The sequence below is a fragment of the Syzygium oleosum genome, unplaced genomic scaffold (genome assembly GCF_021117445.2).
Source record: "Syzygium oleosum isolate NSW1041296 unplaced genomic scaffold, Sole_v2.1 Sole_v2.21, whole genome shotgun sequence".
In the NCBI taxonomy this organism is placed as follows: Eukaryota; Viridiplantae; Streptophyta; class Magnoliopsida; order Myrtales; family Myrtaceae; genus Syzygium; species Syzygium oleosum.
In genome coordinates, this window is record NW_026607505.1 from 5,827,238 (window position 1) to 5,845,629 (window position 18,392).

Consider the following 18,392-nt stretch of genomic DNA (forward strand, 5'->3'; position numbering starts at 1 on the left):
ATTAGGCCCAATAACATTAACAATAAACATAAAGAGGCTTTAACAGTTTTCTATTCATAAGCCACAACTGGGATAGGGGGAGGATTGTCACAGTCATCGCGACCTTGATTTGAGATTGCCCATGGTGTATTCACCCATGTTCCAAGGTCGTGACGCTACCTTGTCTATAATTTTCGATAGCTATAGTTTCTCTTCATAGGCCATAACTGGGATAGGGGGAGGACTGTCACAATCATCGCGACCTTGATTTGAGGTTGCCCATGGTGTATTCACCCATGTTCCAAGGTCGTGACGCCATGGGTGACCTACCAAGTCCAATAGGCGCAGCCACACCTCCATGTGAATTACGATCGAGTAGGATAATAGAGCAACAACAATGAATTTGTGTCTTTATAGCGATGTTGGAGGAGGCTAGGCAATTGGTCGGGGACCTTGGCTACCAAGGGGTGGGGGTTGCAGTAGCGAAGAAGGGGAAAATTATTAGGGACTTTAGACCTTTGTTAGCCTACTTCCCATGAGCCCCTAGATTATGTGGACTACATGGGCCTACATGATTTCACGGCTCATGTTACTTGGGCCAACATAATCTGGGTGTACCCAATAAGGCTCCTAAGAAGGGGTTAGCGTTTGTATATTCTCGATTAGGCTATGGACGCGTGAGTTGGGAGTTTACGTGAGCACTGGCCATGTTAGGCCGGTATAACTAAATTGTCAAATCGTCAAAAGGTTTGGGACTAAATTGACATAATTAAAAGGTTTATGACTGAATTGGTCACTGTACAATAGGTTTATGACTTTTTGGACAAATTTTCCATTTTCAAAACTATAAATACCTAAACTGAGTGAACTGATAAGCCATGTATTCCTGACCTTTTTTTGTTTACTTCACATGAACCATAGATCAGGTAGGACTGAAGAGGGCCTATATGATCTAACTACTCATATGAAGTGGATTAACATAGACCGAGGATACCCTAGAAAGTTCTTGAGAAGGGGCAAGGGTTTGAGCTTTGTTGATTAGAGATTGGATGTGAGAAGATTGGGAAGCCTTTTTTGAAAAAGAAATATGACAATCTAATAAATAAGCTTGTTTCGACCAACTAAATAAATAAATAAGCTTGCAAATTTACTAAATTGCTTTACTTATAGTTTCGAAAATAGAAGTATGTTTTTGGTCATTGCATAAAAACTCGAGCATGTTTTTGTTATTTTCCCTATTATAGTAATTCTCAAATCGCATTCCATGTCCATGTGCATGATGCGACTGTGCGAATATAACTAATTCACACATTTTCAATCTATGTGAGAATTCCTTGATGATATCCTCCTCAAGGAGGTAATGGCCTCTCCCTGAATATTCATGTAAACAATACGAATAAAATAAAAGATCCAAAGATCATCAACATATCCAACTTATAATATACTTAGATCATCACAGAGCTTTAAACTAAGCAAACCTTTGAAAATTTAGACCATAATCTGTGTCTTCCAGATGTGAATTGTGAAGACTATCTTCTTGCTTATAAACCTTCAAGAGGTAATCTAATCTTTGATTTGGGCCAACAAGTAACATTCATATTCAATTCTGTCAGGCCGAAAGAAACATTCAAAAAGGAAAAGTCCCAATCCTTAGTGCCTCCTCTCAAACCCTCTCTATCATTAGAGCTATTCTTCTCTTGTCAAGGTTTTCAAAAGACCTATATGTAGGGGCTTAAATAGCATGTGTGAAATGTTCCTAGTGGAAGAATAGCTGTTATAAAAAAATCATATTTAAAAAGAAAATCACGTGGGAACATGAAGAAAAGTCAAAGATGATGGGAGAAGGTGGATCCTCGATGTTCCCTAGTTTCCAACAAAAGCTTCAATTAGGAGTTCCAACATTCGGTACACATTGGAAAAATTGGATGCAATTGGGCCCCTCCCAAGGCCCCTAATGAGGGTCTTCTTCTCGTCACCATCATCAAATTCCTATTAATTTTCCTACTTTAGTTTCTAATTTTTCTTTTTACCTTCTCTAAGGATTATCGGGTTCTCAATTAAACTTCAAAAGCTGATTTTTCCTAGGCCACTTTTAGCTCATACTAGATAATGCTAATCATTCTGCTATTGTTTAGCACATTATTAGTAGGAATTAAGGATTTCTTGATTTTGAAAAGTGAGGTGCTTGATCAAAGTTCTTCTACCTAGCTATAGCTAGCTCCGACATGAATTATTCCATCTTTTTCGAGGCTCTTTTTTTTTTTTTGTTCCTTTCTCCTCTTCTTTCTAGCAAGTGGCCTTATAGGAACAAAATTTCTGGCCATGCAGCACATTTGCTAGAAGAAAAAACATTTTAATCATGTTTATGATGCACTGCCCCCCCCCCCCCATGGGTGTCTCCATCGGCCGTCTTGCTCGCGGAATTGAGTCGTCTGTCCATTTCGTTTATCTCCTCTCACCACACCGAATCAAAGGGAACATTCCAAAGTTAGGGCTAAACCCAATTGGAATGGAGTACGTGAGCTGCAGTGTTGGATGGACACCCAATTGTTCCCCACCACGGGCGAGCTCCTTGCCATCAGCGCGGGCGTGATAGTGGGAGGTCGAAGAGATGGTGTGGTGGCGTTACCGAAGATGGTGGTGGGCGGTGGCGCGGTAGTGGTGGATGGGAGCCGGCAGTGCCCGATTGTCGGTGAGGAAGAAAGATGAGCCTAGGGTTTTGTCGGGATCTTTACCTGATGTTTGTAAATACACAAAAAGACGTTCAAGTGGCACGCACTTTGGAAAAAGATGTATGCTTAGTCGCCGATGTCCATTGGAGCATAATAGAATTCTTGGATGAACGACAATATACTTCCGAGTATGTAAGACACATTGAATGATTTTCGCATGAGTTTAGAATAAGCATATGCGATTTAGTCCATCATATAGACAAATACACCTTATTAAAGCTCGTTTATGTAAAACTAGGGGTCGAAATTGGAACCGTTCGATTTCGCATCATGTTGTTCGAGCAAAACTAAAACAAAAAAACATAGTGATATGTATAGGAATCATCATAATTGCACACAACGGGGGGAATTTGTGTTTAAGCAAATCTTTCGAAGATGTGTCTAATATGTTGAACAGTTTGTACAAAATCGAAAGGACTTCTCTTCACTAGCGCCACGATCAATGTGTACAAGATAAATACATCTTATAGTGCGACTGGCTGACTCATTAAACAAGGTGAGATGGTGCAATTTCGAAAAAGAATCAACATGATAAGAGAGAGATAAGAGAGAGGAAAGATAACTATCCTATGAAACCCTAAATTGCAGCAGCGACGAGTCTATATGCTTTGGTTGCGATTGAATATTTTCTGCCCAGGAGAAAATATCATCTTCGGATCGAACCGGGCTTTTCTCTGACGGAACAACCTCCATTTCGACCCGAAATGTCTCCTCCATTCTTGTTCATTGCCAAAATTTGGAAGATAGTGTTTAACCTCAATGCCTGCGTCTTCACAAAAACTCAGCAAGTCCTTATTTTGGAGATCAAATTGTTGCCAATCATCAAAACCGCTCGAATACAAAAACCCTATGGTGTAGAACACATCCTCGTCCGGTACAACTGCAGACATCCGGTCATCCCACCTGCGGAATTCATTGTGATTAATATAGTTTCATACCCTTAAAATAGATCCCCCATTGTTGTTTACACGTTTTATGTTACTTAGTAAAGACAATAAATCTGTAGCTAGAGGAGACTTACATGCTTCGATTCATGGGATAAATGAGGACAGTTCCGGTAGTTATGCTCCTTTTGAGGATGATGCTCTTGAAAACACCGTCGTTGAAATCTGAAATGCGAGATTTGGGCACGAATATGTTCAACCATGGATGAGGAACATCCCAAAGGCCCTGTGCTGTGAGTTTCAGCTCTCCTTCTCGTACTCGGTCGAGGAAATCGACGTAGGCTACATCTTTCTGGAACACGAACTCGGGAATATGGCTCAATCCTTGGAACAAATTCTCCAGATCCTAGATTATTAGAATAATAGTCAAGTTAGAGACGATAATTACAGGAACATGATTAAGTGTACACGAGAAGGGAGAGCATCTCTCTCTCTCTCTCTCTCTCTCTCTCTCTATCTCTCTCTCTCTCTCTCTCTCTCTCTGTCACATGCGTGCAAGCATAGCTAGGGTTTGTCAAAAATGGTCAGTTCAGCCCTACCTTGTTCACAGTATTTTGCGTGAGATCATCGTAGTATTTCACTACTTCGAGACAGTAGACGATCTTATGTCGGTTCACCAACGATGCAATCCGCGGGTGGTCTGACAGAGGGAAGAAAGAAGATCTCCAACTATCCGGAGGACCCCGGTGCATGAGAAGCAGCCCTTCCACATAGTCCAGTGCATCGCCTTGGTCCCTCCCATTCTTTGAAATCAAATGCTCTTGGTCTCTCGTAAAAGCCGAGAAATCACTGTAAAGCATTCTCACCCATTTGACCTGCATGTCGATATTATCACAACATAATTAATTTTTTGGGGCTAGTGATTTGCTTTTAGCCAACCAAATGAAAGAATAGTGAAACATGTATTATGTAAGTAGGCATTCTAATATGTTCCAAAAACCATATTATACGGTTCATCGTTGTAGTAGCTCTCTCTAATTTTTGAATTAACAAGTTGGCTTGATGTTATAAAATAAATCAAGAAAATATATCGCCAAATGGTCGAGTTTGAGTGTTCATACTCTCTTTGGAGCTCGATCTAAGGCGATTCTCGCTCTCGTTATTATGCCAAACTGGCCAAGACCTCCGAGAACAGAGTAAAACAGCTCCGGGTTTTCGTCGGGCGAACAAGTCATAAGCTCCCCAGTTCCTAGATCCAAAGAAAAAGAGCAAGGAACGACATTTATTCACTCGTAAATAAGCAAGCAAATGTAAAGAAACTGTAGTTTGGTGACTGCCCGCATAAACAAATCAAGAAGCGCGTTTTTCTGTCGGTACGAGATCTTAATAGTACTCCAGAAAGTAGTTGTTAATAAGGGAAAAGAAAATTCTATTAATCCCTCTCTCCCTGGACATAATTTGACCCGTTGACTGGTCCGGTCAACCTACAGATCTCCAACTGATATAATGCAGTACAATAATAACAGGAAGATCTAAGGAAATGACACATGGGCTGCGGTTCCACGGCAAAGTCCGTAGCAAAAGACAAATAAACAACAGATTCATAACGAAGACCTTCTAGATATTACAAGACCCCAAAGAGCACAGTTTTCTCAACAAACGAGTATTCCACAAGGCACAGGTTTACAGAGCTCAATTCAAATTGGAAATGAGTGTCTCCACTATCTACGAGTTCATATGATTCTCGGGCTTCTTTCCTATGTTCATTATATATTCTATTGATAATGTCTAGTCGACTCATAATCATAGCGTAATAACCTAAGTTTCTTGATTAAATCGAGCCTATTTAATATACTAGCGGAGTCAATTTTAAAGCATTTGTGGTCATCCCCGCCTACGAGTAATGGGTATATACTTTTGTTTAAATACGTCGACGGAATCTTACCCACGTCGCTCGGTAGACAGGTTTAGGTACAGGTATTGTCACGTTGACGTATCCCGCAAGAACTCTTCTACGAAACACAAGTTTACAGCGAGAACGTATTTATTGCCAACTACTACCCGACCCTTTCAATATCGTAGTAGCTAGCTCTGAATAAAAGAGGGAAAAAAGAAAGACGAAAAAAGGAAAAAAGAATGAAGAAGAAAAGTCGGAAGAAGTCATCGCGTTCATACCAGTAATGACGTCCATTTCATACACATTGCTGATCTGAGGACCATATCGAAACGTTTGCCCACTTATGCCAGCATTAGAGAGCGTCCCACCCACGGTTAGGTACAGATAATCCGTCCACGAGACGGGCGCGAGCCCGTGCCTCAGTGTCGCCTCCAACACATCCCGCCAAATCTGCCCGCCACCGACATCGGCGTAGTACCCGAGCTGCCTGCTCCACGACACGGCAATAGCGGCTCCCCCGCCACTGCCGTGGTGCCTCGCCAGCGACGTCATGTCCACCACAACCCCACCCCGGGCCATGGCTTGTCCCCGGACCGAGTGGCCGCGTCCTCTAGCCGCGATGGCGAACGGGACGGAGGAATTATCGTTGTCGTACGTGAACTTTACGAGGGCCGCAATGTCCTCGGGGCATGACGGGTGGAGTACGGCCGCGGGGGTTTCCCGGACGATGTTGCCGAAGTCTGCCGAGGCAGCAATTATCGACTCCAGGTCCGTGTGGAGCTTGTCGGCGAGCTTGTCGGGGAGGGAATGAGCTGAGGGCTTGGATTTGCCGACTGTTGAGAGCAATCGGATTACGATGAATATTACCATGAAATATGAAACGATTGGATAATTCTCTGCCATTTCCAGAGGGAGAGAGGGAGAGGAACTGAATATGCGGAGGAAGAGGAAGAGGAAGAGAAGATAATAAGTTGATGGTTAGGGTGTGGCACTTAGACAGATATTGTCTCATATATATAGGAAGAGTGAATAAATAAAGAAAATTATATCACCTTATACAATATTAATAAGGAGTAGGCAGGACGCAGGAGAATAAAGGCAGGATTAGGGTAATAGTGAGTACCCATGAGCATCGCGGATAAAGTTTGTCACGTGCTTTATGGCACCATAATGAATGTTTTTACAAATATTGGTATGTAAAATTCTATCTGAAACAGGATCATCGATGGTCTCTGCATTACATAGTTAGGATCAGATTATATTAGGATATGGTATATCAGATTTGCCATAATTACTCTATAGGCAACAAATCTTGCGATTATACGGTAAAGTGGTTTATGAAAAGAAGGGAAACGGCAAGAGCTTCGTGCTTATCATCCGAAAGATTTTAGCCTATAATATGATTTATTAAAATCAGAAGAAGAGATATTAATGACAAGTTTGTCTGTGCACAAGACTTAAACAATTCATATATTAATATAGCTAGAGACTACTTGAAGAGCGGACACTACATTCACTCGCACTAAGATTTTACCTGGCACAACACAATCGGAATTACGGTGAAAGTATCTATATAGAATTGACCCATCGTTGGATCAAGTCGATCATAATTGCAGATGATGGCGGGTCTCACGCGATCTCGCATGATCCGTCTATAATGATGATGTTCGATCCACATATTCGTGATTCTGGACAAGTGTTGGCTCTAGGAACACGTCAAGCCATGGAGGGGTCACCCCAAAGACCCACCCCCCAAAAAATAGTTTCCCCATCTGGAAAGGAAGTTGCATGGAAGAGAGGGTAAAATCTTGGGTTGCAGAGAGCAAATCTTGAAGTTTGGCTGAAAACGACGTCGGACTCTCAGATGCATAGCTGTGATGCGAGGTCCCCTTTTTTCAAAGATACGAAAGGACCGAACCTTGGATCCGAAATGCGGGACTTTCTTCCAAGTTTGACGACTTGACTTGCTGTTTCCATGCGATATTATTTTAAAAAGAAATCTGCACACTGTAAGGAAATTTGAAAACGCTCGTTGATCATCTGCAGCAAAGGAGAAATTACACACTGTAATGTTTTTTGCCTTTTGGTTCTTGTGAAAACATCCCGAAGATTCCTAGACAAAACCCCCCACAGATTGCCCTGCGTTCTCGTGGGCTATTTTCAACGTGTGCACAGTCGATCTTGACCGTTCGATCCTGATCTGATTGGTCAAGTGCTGGTCAACAGTTGTCATGTTTTGCTCGTGCAACCCGATTCACAGTTTTACATCATCAGGAAAAAGCTAAGAAGACTAAAATTGATGGTAAGTTGGTCGTATGGTGTTTAAGTAAGTGGGTTGTATTTGAATGCAGGCGATACGGATCTGACGTAAGTGTCAGTAAAAACAAGGTTGGGATTGCTATTTGAGGATTATTCATGGTCAAAATTAGGTACCCATCAAGAGGATTGATCAAATCTTTGAGATTTTCTTTTGGGGATTGGAAGATCTGTGATGGGTCAAGGCAGTTTCTTCGAAATTAAGTTGATTTTGGAGGTAGGGGCGAACATCGACCAGATTTTCTTCGTTCAAAGATCTGGTCTTATGCGCAATATCCAATTATAAGGGCTACGTGTAATTGGGTAAAAGTAAAAAATTCAGAACCCATAATGAGCTGCAGCCCCTTGTTGTCTCTTTGAGTCCCTTCGCCTATCAATCCTTTTCTACGAAGCAATTAAGATGTCCCCAAGGCCAGATTAGAAAAGGAAACCGTCGATTTGATTATGGTTCCAGACTGTCATGACCAAACATTAGTTTGATAAATCCCAAGAAAAGCTACGGCAATTGTCATCATCAGGTAGGCTAGGGTCCAAGAACTTTATACCATAAAATATACTTCGTTTGTTCTCTTGCATCCCACTAGTTACGAAACACTTATGGCTTATTCATAGATCAGCACCAAGAATGAGCTACACAACCCGACTTGGTCCAGTTGAATATCAATTGGGGATTATAATGCAGCAAGAAAACAATACCATGCCATGCACGAGCAAGCATCTGACGAAGATTTGATGCGTAACTAGTGGGATGCAAGAGAACAAACGAGGTATATTTAGTGGGGGCGAAAAGCCAAAAAGATTTGATACGGACATGGCAATTCGTGGTACTTGAAATCAACACGAAATACAAAGAGTATCCATGAAAGAATGAAACCCTAGGATTAACTATGGTTTTCTTGGCAGCTCGGCTCCAAGAATCGGGTAGGAGAAATTCGATTTCAACATATAATCTTTGACCTAGAGATCTTGCAGGTCGGGAAGACCCACCGTGCAGCATATTGGAAGCCAGTTCGTTTCCAAGAAGAAGCCAATTGCTTTTCTTGATATCATGTCGATTAAGAATGTAATCTTTGACGTGCATGTGCAGCATGCAGATCTAATCTGTGGCACAAACCCTAAACTTAGGCGCTAAAATATCTGCTATGTGACAAACAAAATCATTGTTAGATCGATAAGTAATATCAAATAAGCAGTCGACACGTAGCGTGAGTTAAGTAATTTTTCTCTTTTTTGGGGGCTATGTATATAGATCATGATATGATTGATGGTTGAATACATGGTGAAATCGGAAGCTTCAGGAAAGCAACTGAGTATACCGCCCCACATGTCCGAATAGTGAGGGAGTTAGGTTCTTTACCTAACTTAGGGAAAGAGATGGCTTGAGCATGTGCTAGAGAAAAAGGAGAAATTGCCGAAATTAGGAGACTTCCGGTGACTGAAAAATTTTAGATCCGATACGAAACTCACGGCCAAGCTCTCTAAAGGAGGACTCGAACGGATAGGCTACTTAAGCATCCGATTAGAATATCACCACATCACTTAGTAAAAGAAATTCGACAATGCATGGCAAGATTAGTTAACCAGCCTCAGCCTCTGCCTTTGAGGCCGGCGACCTTGAAGAATGTTGGGGTTTTAATGTTTTCGTGGTACTTTTCACTAAATTTCATGGGCCCTTTTGTCAATTTGGATACAAAGAACAATCTTTGGTTGTTTGCCTGAATGAAAGAATATTTCGCGAATCAATTTTTCGCACTTTCATTCATTTGGTTTGTTAAAAATGATTAGTCAATGGAAAACCATTTGCGATCTAAGAAAATATGCATGTTTAAAGTGAGGAAAATGAATTCCTTAATTTGAAAAGGGGAAATCGTTTTTCTTGAAAATGATTTCCATGGAAAACATTGAAAGCATTTTCCTTTATCATAAAATTTTATTTGAAACAAACGCACCCTATATTTTCATCCATCCTCCGATCATATTTTTGAATGGTGGTTTATAAGTTTGTGGGCAATGCCCATAATTAGTAAGACTCCAACAAAATATATGGTTGAAGGAAAACGTGCCCTTTTAAAGGACTAGATCCAGCCAACCCTAATTTTAGAGTGCGTGTGTCTATAGGACCTTTAAAAAATATGACCTTTTTATCATTGTGACAAATCTAATAGGACCTTTCAAATGTACAAAATTAGAACACAATATTTTACTTATTGTCACAAATTTAGGATCCTCTAGTATTCCATCTATTCTCGCCGTTATCTTGTCCACTTGTTAGCCTAGCTAACTTTCATCACATTGATAGCTAGTAACCACACATTCCCATCCTCGCAAATGCAGTAAACTTTCATCTTAATATTGATTTCATGGTTTCTCATCAACATTCTAATCACATAATTTTCTCTAGACAAGCGTAAAAAAAATATGTACTCTCCCTAAAACTAGTAGCCATGGTTTCATTTTTCCTAGGAATAAGACAATTTGGATGAAGATCCAAACCTTCCGATTATGGATGGAACACTCATAGATGTTATTTTTGTCCAGTGGGCCAAACATTGCGTACTTTATAGTAAACTTGAAGGTTACATTAAATTAATGATGGCGGTAAAGGATTACACTTCTTTGTCATATTTGACAGGCTGTGTTAAATTTGTAATTGTGATAAAAGACCGCACTTTTGCACATGTGCCAAATGAAAATAATTACCCATCATTAATGACAACTGATGCACACTATATCTATAAATGAACTTTTGCCCGACATAAAAGTCCTTAATTGTCTTTAAACATATGTATTCATACTTACATACATACATACATACATACATACATATATATATTATATGCACATAGTTATGCACTTGGCACATGAAATGTAAAAGCAGACAGAGAGACCGTGTTTGGCTGGAGCCTCGTTGGGGATTGGGAAGGACTGCTGGTGTTGTTCTAAAGATGCTCCAAATCTTCATGGGGATCGAAGCCAGACCACCAAAGATCACGTGGTGCTTTTTACCCCCCATTTTCCCCCCTTCACCGCCGTATCTCTTCGCTTTCGATTCAGTCCCCCCACGTACGTCCTCCTTTTCTTCAATCTTTTTACCCTCTCTCCACTGCACGTGCATTTTGCAATGCACTGCACAGCGCGGGAAAAGAAAGAGATAAAACCCTAGTAATAATGTCGCTCCTTTGCTTTGTCCTGGGATTTACATGTGTATCCAACGTCCCGTACCCACATGAAACCGGGTCATCGTTTCACAAGCACTAAGAGCAGTTAGCAAATGTCAATAAAGCGAACCGGCCTAAACATGTGTGTTGCATAGAGCCTGAATTGAGAAGAAAACCAAGAGAAGAAGAAAGTAGAGCAATCTAATTAAGTAGTATCTTTATATTCTAAGACTCCTTTTCATTTGTGTATGGAACTTAAATTTGTTAATAACACCGTCCATGACTTTTATAACTTGTCGCATTATAGTGCTCGTGCTGCGTATGTGTCATGTCCTCGGTATGGTGTCACGCTTGGCCTCGACACTAGATACCTATCGAAAACTCCAGCTGAAATTAATTTTATCCTTGTGAGGAAATTTGGACAGAAGCCAAAGAACACACATATACCCTGTAAATTGGCAGATTTTTGCTTTTCGTGTTCTCGTTATATTGTCCGCCATCTATGAATTTCGCCTTCACATAATCTTTTTTGAAGATCACGGTGGCATCTTGTGTACGTTTTTCTCTTTACCAAAACAGTGACCTCGGAGAGAGAGAAAGAGAGAGAGAGAGCTTAAAGTCTCTCTTATTCTTCACCCACATCACATTTCAGCTTCTTTTGTGCGTGGCAGATCAGCGAGAGAGACGAAGTAGGGCTTGGAAGTGCAACACAGCCAAACTTTTCTTCTTTGACGTGAGAAGGAAGCCTGTTGGGTTTGGAGTTTCTTTAGTTAGTTTTTTACATTCCAAGGGTGACAAGTCGACCACACATATGTACAAGTTGTAAGATCTCGCATCATGACTCGTGCTTAGGTACTGTCTGTTCTGCGGGGTGCTTTACAGGCGCAGAGAGAGAGACAGATGGAGGATTCTTGGCTGGCTAGAGACATTGCACCTCTTGAATCTTGAACTTGCGTTCGATGACTTCAGCAGTGTCGTTTTTGCGTAGATGATCTGTGCTTTGGATTGACTTAGAGTTGCTCAATTGGCAATTCCTCTCCACTCTCCTGAAAGATAACGGGATACAGGAGAGACATCTTGTGCTTATTAAGCGCCATGCAGTTTACAATTATGCATGTACTAACTTATCACGTGAGAGGAAGAAACGTAACCCTTATCACATTAAGTGCATTGACATGTCAACCGCTCAAAAGAGGTAAATGGACTTTAATGTATCTCTTCTGAAAGAATCCCAAACCTTTGCACCACTATGGCCTAATCAAGAAGAAAAAACCTATTTTACACCATGTCTAATTAAGCAAGAAACAAGAACAGCATCAAGACAGATAAAGAGGAACTAACAGAGTTCATTCATTGTACAACCAAAAGAGAAAAACCCTCGAAACCTTAATCTTATATCCGATTCTTCTACCGCTCTCCGAGATATTACAAAATAAATAGTACTAGAACCAACTATTCGAAGGTTGCCACAGAATGCATCCTTCTCGGGTCGTAAATCGAGTTTGTGCATTAAAGATTCTATGTCACGTCTAACGCTGCTTCGACTATGCATGAACACGTACGCTAAAATAGCTTGACCGATCTCTGAGTTAAATCTCATCTGATCATACCCAATTGAACCAGGGCTTTTCACCAAGAGTAATTAGAATTGAGCTGAAATCCTCAAAGGTTGTCGGCCGTTTGGTTTTAAGTCTTGAACTATCTCCTCGATTCTCTGGTATCTTGCCGCTGCCATGGGAAGTCAATTTTATGTGTTGGAGATGTCAGATGCCGTAGGTACGTCATGCCACTCCTAGTGCAAGAAGAATCTCCCCAAGATCGATCAATCAATCAATCAAATTAGGCGATTCGTGTGTGTGTACGTGTTTGATCGAGAGAATATCAATGGTGGGTCCTTATGCACGATATGGTGTGTAGTGTGTGTTTTGATTCCCTATGAAACCCTAGATCCTCTCTCTTAACACCGTCCCTACCACGATTGGTATGTTTCGCATGACTCATTCATCTTCCTTCTATAGTTAATGTCCTTTTACTACTAGAGATACAATTGCCTGATTTTTTGAAAATCATGAAATATCCCGCAAGCTCACGAGCTGAGTAAGATTAGACCTTTTGATTTGGGCAGGCGGCATCAATCCGTAGCAATATGCTCGGTGTTAATGGGATTTGGACGAGTAACCTTCAATTACGGACTTTACAGTATTACGGTGGACTGCTTTTTTACGATGATACGTGACAATTGGGTGGATTGTTTTTACTCAAATGCCTAGGTGGACAGGTGTACTTGGAGATGTTCTTTCGATGGATCTTGTCAGTTCATGGATTTTGCCTTTTGTCTTTGTTCTTGTTCCTCATGGACGGGGAGATATTGTGTCATCCAATTGCATGTGCCTCCAAGGTCTAAGAGAAGGAAAAAGGGAAAAAATTGCATGTGCCAGACCCGTAACTTTAGATATCTGCTCCTCTTTATACATCGGATTGGTGTTTTGCAATAAGCCAATTATTTGACACTAGCTATACAACCGTGCGATGCGTCATATTATGTGAATACCGAAGCTTTAAGAATAATTTATTTAGAGGGATCGAAACAATATTTCAATGGTTGTCTTATAATATTTTGTATTTTTCAATATATATTACCTTTTTCCAGTAATTTGTCTTTTGAAATTGTTGTAAGTGACGAAGGACGTTGATGTAATAGACATGTCTGTTTGCGGACTACTTAGTGAAGATGATTTGATGTGGAAGAGATGAAACAAAGCTTTTGTTAATTCAAATGTTGCTCATCGGGTATATTAAATTACATCAGGCGCTTATAACGTGGTGCATGCTATATATAGATTGGTTTCCAGTTGTACCTCCAAGCAAAAGTTTAGATAACAAATAATTAGAGAATACGAGTTATCGCTAAACTATCTAGCGTACAAATTTCACTAATGGCGCATTTGTTTTACCAGAAATTTCATGATAAAGGAAAACATTTTCAATGGAAATCATTTTTAAGGAGAATGGTTGGTATTTGTTTGTTTGGTGATTTAGAGAAAGTGATTTCCTTCTTGCCAGAAGGAGAAGTCGTTTTCCCCAAATCTAAGTTTGTTGTTTTCAATTCATGAAAAACGTTATCCGTACATCTATTTGTTTTTCATCATCCAAACATCGGAAATTCGAAAAATGATTTCTCAAAAAATATTTTCCTTCAAACAAAACGGACCCCTAAACTTGTTTTGGCACAATGCAGAGTGTACACGCTAGGATGAATTCTCCCTGCACTAGATTCGACCAAAACCACAAGAAGACTATTCTTTATTTGTGCGTAGGAATCTCGTGTGAGAGTGAAGGCACGATCAGATCTCTTGTTTGACTTGGGAAGTTCTGGGTCGGCCATTTCGATATTGCCAGGCTTTAACGCAATTTCCATGAGAATGATGAGGGCTCGATCCGAGACAATAATGCCCTAGCTTTGGAATTATTTGTCAAGAGAGATCATGATGATTCATCTAAAAAACCCTAAGGTCCCCACTCTCTAAAGCTGCGTTTTTCTTACGGCCACACCGTAGTTTGCAGCTTTAAAGTTACCTGTTCTTCACGGTCTCTCTCTTACATGTTGAGATATATTGCATGGTGGGAAGTGTTGATATATCAAGAAGTTCGATTCGATGGACTCTTACATGTTGAGATATATTGCATGGTGGGAAGTGTTGATATATCAAGAAGTTCAATTCGATGGACATTTTCATGCATGTTTTGGCTTTTTTTAACAAGTTCGAAAGTTTTGGGGAATGACGGTGGCTTGAGATGATATATATGGCGTGTAGGGACAGCTGAGAAATCATGCTTCGCATGCAAATGGAAACCCATTATTACCAGTTTGAAATCATGTTTGGTTTTGCCGAATTGCGCAACATTCGTTGATTATGTGGAGCGGCAGGTCACGTGTTCTATATCGTAAGATGGATAGGCATTTGCATCTATCTTCTTTTACATTTCACGATGCCTTTCCAAATCACACATGGAGCATGGCCTAGTCTACGTCTCGCTTTGGGAGAGGGACAAGTTAGTCGCATTCTCTTATTCTTGCCGTGATAAATTGACTGAGCATATGCGATATTAATTTCAGTATATACCGCATCATATTAAAGCGAGACAAGTTCCGTAAGTGGGTTTATTGCGCTTATCATTGACGTACTAGCCGACTAAAAGAAGTGACACGACAAAACCCTAATGTACGCTCTATCTTTGCGACTACTTAACGGGGAACTGTTTGGATCACATCATTGCATGAAATCTTGGGGAGAAAATCACGTGTGCAAGAAAATCTGATGCATCGCACATCATCATGAGGAATCCTCAAAAAAGAGAACTTCCCTCGAGCTTTGCCATCATCGGCACTTTACCTTTTACCCGATCGCCTTCACACCACTGAACTTACTGATAATAACCAAAGGCCAAGATAAAAAGAACCGCACAATGCATGCACATTTTCCTAGCTTCGGAACGTGTGAATACAAAGACATTGGCTCGTTCTCACGCTCGAGATGTTTTTGCTTTTTCTTTTAACCCAAGAGACACGACGGTTATGGTTCAACCTCATGATGGTGGTTTTTCTCCTAAAGAGAAGAGCAAAAGGGCAAGGCATCCACACACGTAGGGCAATGATGAGGCGATGCGATTAAAGAATCGTATGTTTATGCTGTGGTGGTGGGATTTGTCTTTGTCTGGGATCAGGCTGGTAATGAGTGCTGCGCGTATGAGAAGGTCGACGATAATGACAACAGTTCGATGCATGTTCGAAAGGTGGCCGATTCCGGCTTTTGTTGGTATGACAAAAAGTGTGAGCTATATGGCATAGCGAGGGGGACACGTTATGATGAGATGTTGGCGATGCCTCAGCTTGCATGAAGAAGATGTTTAGGTTGATTTGGCCAACAAAAAATATGTTACTATAATTCAATTACTTCGTGCGAGTAAAAAGAACTCTTCACCTCCTAAGTGGGAGGTGAAGAGTTCGATTCTCCACCTTCTCGAGGAGCTGGGATGGGGGCGCCTGAGTGAAGGAGTAGGGTTTCACAACCTGCGCATAATACACAGCACACACATTGGCTTATAAAATAAAAATAGGATAGGATGGGACCATACCAAAAAAAAAAAAACCGAATCAGTGGTCAAGTGTTTGGCTCGAATGTGACGGATCCCCTCATTCAAATCACAACAAAATCAACTTGAACTAATTTTTGGGAGTCACGCCCAGTACGATGTCTCATGGTTGGAGCCTTATACAATACACGCGTTGACGGATCGGCTTTTTTCTTCTTCTTTTTTTGTCTTTGTGAGATCAGTTGAGTCGAAGGTTCGAATAAATCAAAATCTCTCGTGATCTTTAAGGGAACTAGTTAAAAGAACTAAAAAAAGAGAAAGGGATTAAATCACACATTATGGGAGGATTACTAAAACTTCTCTTTCGCCGGTCTAGTTTTTGGAGTGCCGCCACACTGTATAATGCGACCTATTCTGCACTACTGTTCACACGTTATGTTTTTTGAATAACTTAAAGACAATCTCCATCCTTGGTATATGTAAAGAATTTTGTTGTCGAGTGTCTCATGATTACTTGTAAACATAGTATATAAGAAAGTTTGCAAAATCAATTTAATTTTTCATCTAATTATAGAGCTCGGGATAATTGTCTAAAAAGTCCTAAAGCTATTGTACGGAAGCCAATTTAGTCATTAACCTTTCAATTGTGATAATTAGTCATAAACCTTTCCATGTGTCAATTTAATCCTAAACCTTTTGAAAATATGTCAATTTAGTCATAATCCTATTATTTGAATATTTTGCCCGAAGGATTTTATTTGCAAATGGTCAAAAATATTTAGGACTAAATTGACATAATTGAAAGGTTTAGGATCAAATTGGCAAGTCGTCAAAAGGTTTATAACTAAATTGGTACAATTGAAAGGTTTAGGACTGAGTTGGCTTTTGTACAGTAACTTTACGACTTTTTGGATAATTTTTCCTGCAGAATTTTTCCTACAGAGCCCACTTGCACTCAGTTAACAAGTTCCATGATTAAATTAGGCAAAGCGGAGACAATATTGAAGATGTTTTGATGAATCATGAAAACCCTAATCTACCCAGGGTTTGTGGACAAGCTGTGAATCTATGGGAATGTTCTTTTGCCTCTCCAGATCGTGGCATCGTAGGCGACAAACGTCGAAAGACATCATCATTGTGCTGCTGGGCCTGCCAATGTGAACAAAAGACCAAAGACAGAGGAAAAGATCAGCTTGACTGTGGCTGCTGCTGCTGCTGCTCCGCCCCACCCACTAACGATCCCCTCTTTTTCTATTAACTAGGAGTTCAAAGATCATGCATTCCACGACATGTTGACGGACCGTGAATCAACGACCGCAGCATGAAACATTTTTCACGACCTTGTCCACAGGATTGTACTGGTTTCCTCGGTCTGCATCTTTTCTGTGAGCTGTTCATTCCTAGAAGGAGAGAAAAAAAAAAGTATGGTTCATTTGCTATATATGTCACCTTGGATCAGACGGGAGCAGTTAATAATAAAAAGAGAATTGATAAATTTCCGAAAATTTCGATATGTATTGAAGAAAAACACATGAGCTTACTTATAGACTTTATTATATGACTATCTAAAATAATATATCAATCAAGATATTTGAAAGGAGATTTACGCGTAATATTGAGAGATATGGAGAATCAGCAAAATTTTGAAAATATCTCTAGCATAAGGAATTATCCCGAAGAAATCTCTAATTATTTCTAACAGGTCTAAGTAAGTTTGGGATTCGACAAACCCTTGTACTCAATTTCACGTGAGCTTCTGGATAGTGATCAAAGGACACTTGTTGAATATGATTGATCTGAGAAGAGATTGATTTGAAAGCATTGATTCTGTATGTTGGTAAAACTGATTTTCTTTTTTGCTTTTTTCTGTTTCCTAATGGGCTCGGGCCCATGAGCACAAACCAAGGAAACCATGGCTTTGAGAGAGGAGGAATATCCAACTTTGAATGGTTGGGCCCCTGCTCTAGGCCCAGGGGCCCAAAGAGAGTACTGTGGCCTGGCCTTCGTTCAGCAGGGCCCATGGGCCAGCCCAACTTCCTTTCCTTTATCTAGGAACGCTCTCGCCCTACAAAGCCTTTATGGGATAAAGCCCACCAAGGTCTCTCAACTTACCAGGAGAGCACAATGATGGGGGTGCAAAAAAGTATGGGAAAATTTCAAATGGACTCCGTTCGTTTGGCGGAAAATATTCTCCGAAAATATTTTTCGGTTTAGCGGTGTTCGGGGGCGGAAAATGCTTTTCCGTGGGAAAATATTTTTCTTCCCCTCACAAAATATTTAGTTTCATGGAAAATGATTTCCACTTCTTCAAAAGTTAGTAAATCATTTTCCA

General features: G+C 40.5%; 1 protein-coding gene across 1 annotated transcript; it reads right to left on the reverse strand.

Moving 5' to 3' along the window:
- Window positions 1–3,000: 3,000 nt before the first annotated feature.
- LOC115671130 (cytokinin dehydrogenase 3-like) lies at window positions 3,001–6,477 on the reverse strand. The gene is made up of 5 exons (XM_030592604.2): window positions 5,771–6,477; window positions 4,717–4,844; window positions 4,195–4,470; window positions 3,733–4,001; window positions 3,001–3,614 (listed from the first exon to the last, which is right to left on the reverse strand). The coding sequence occupies exons 1-5, from the start codon at window positions 6,393–6,395 to the stop codon at window positions 3,311–3,313; spliced, it is 1,602 nt and encodes a 533-aa protein (XP_030448464.2). The 5' UTR covers window positions 6,396–6,477; the 3' UTR covers window positions 3,001–3,310.
- Between the last annotated feature and the right edge of the window lie 11,915 nt (window positions 6,478–18,392).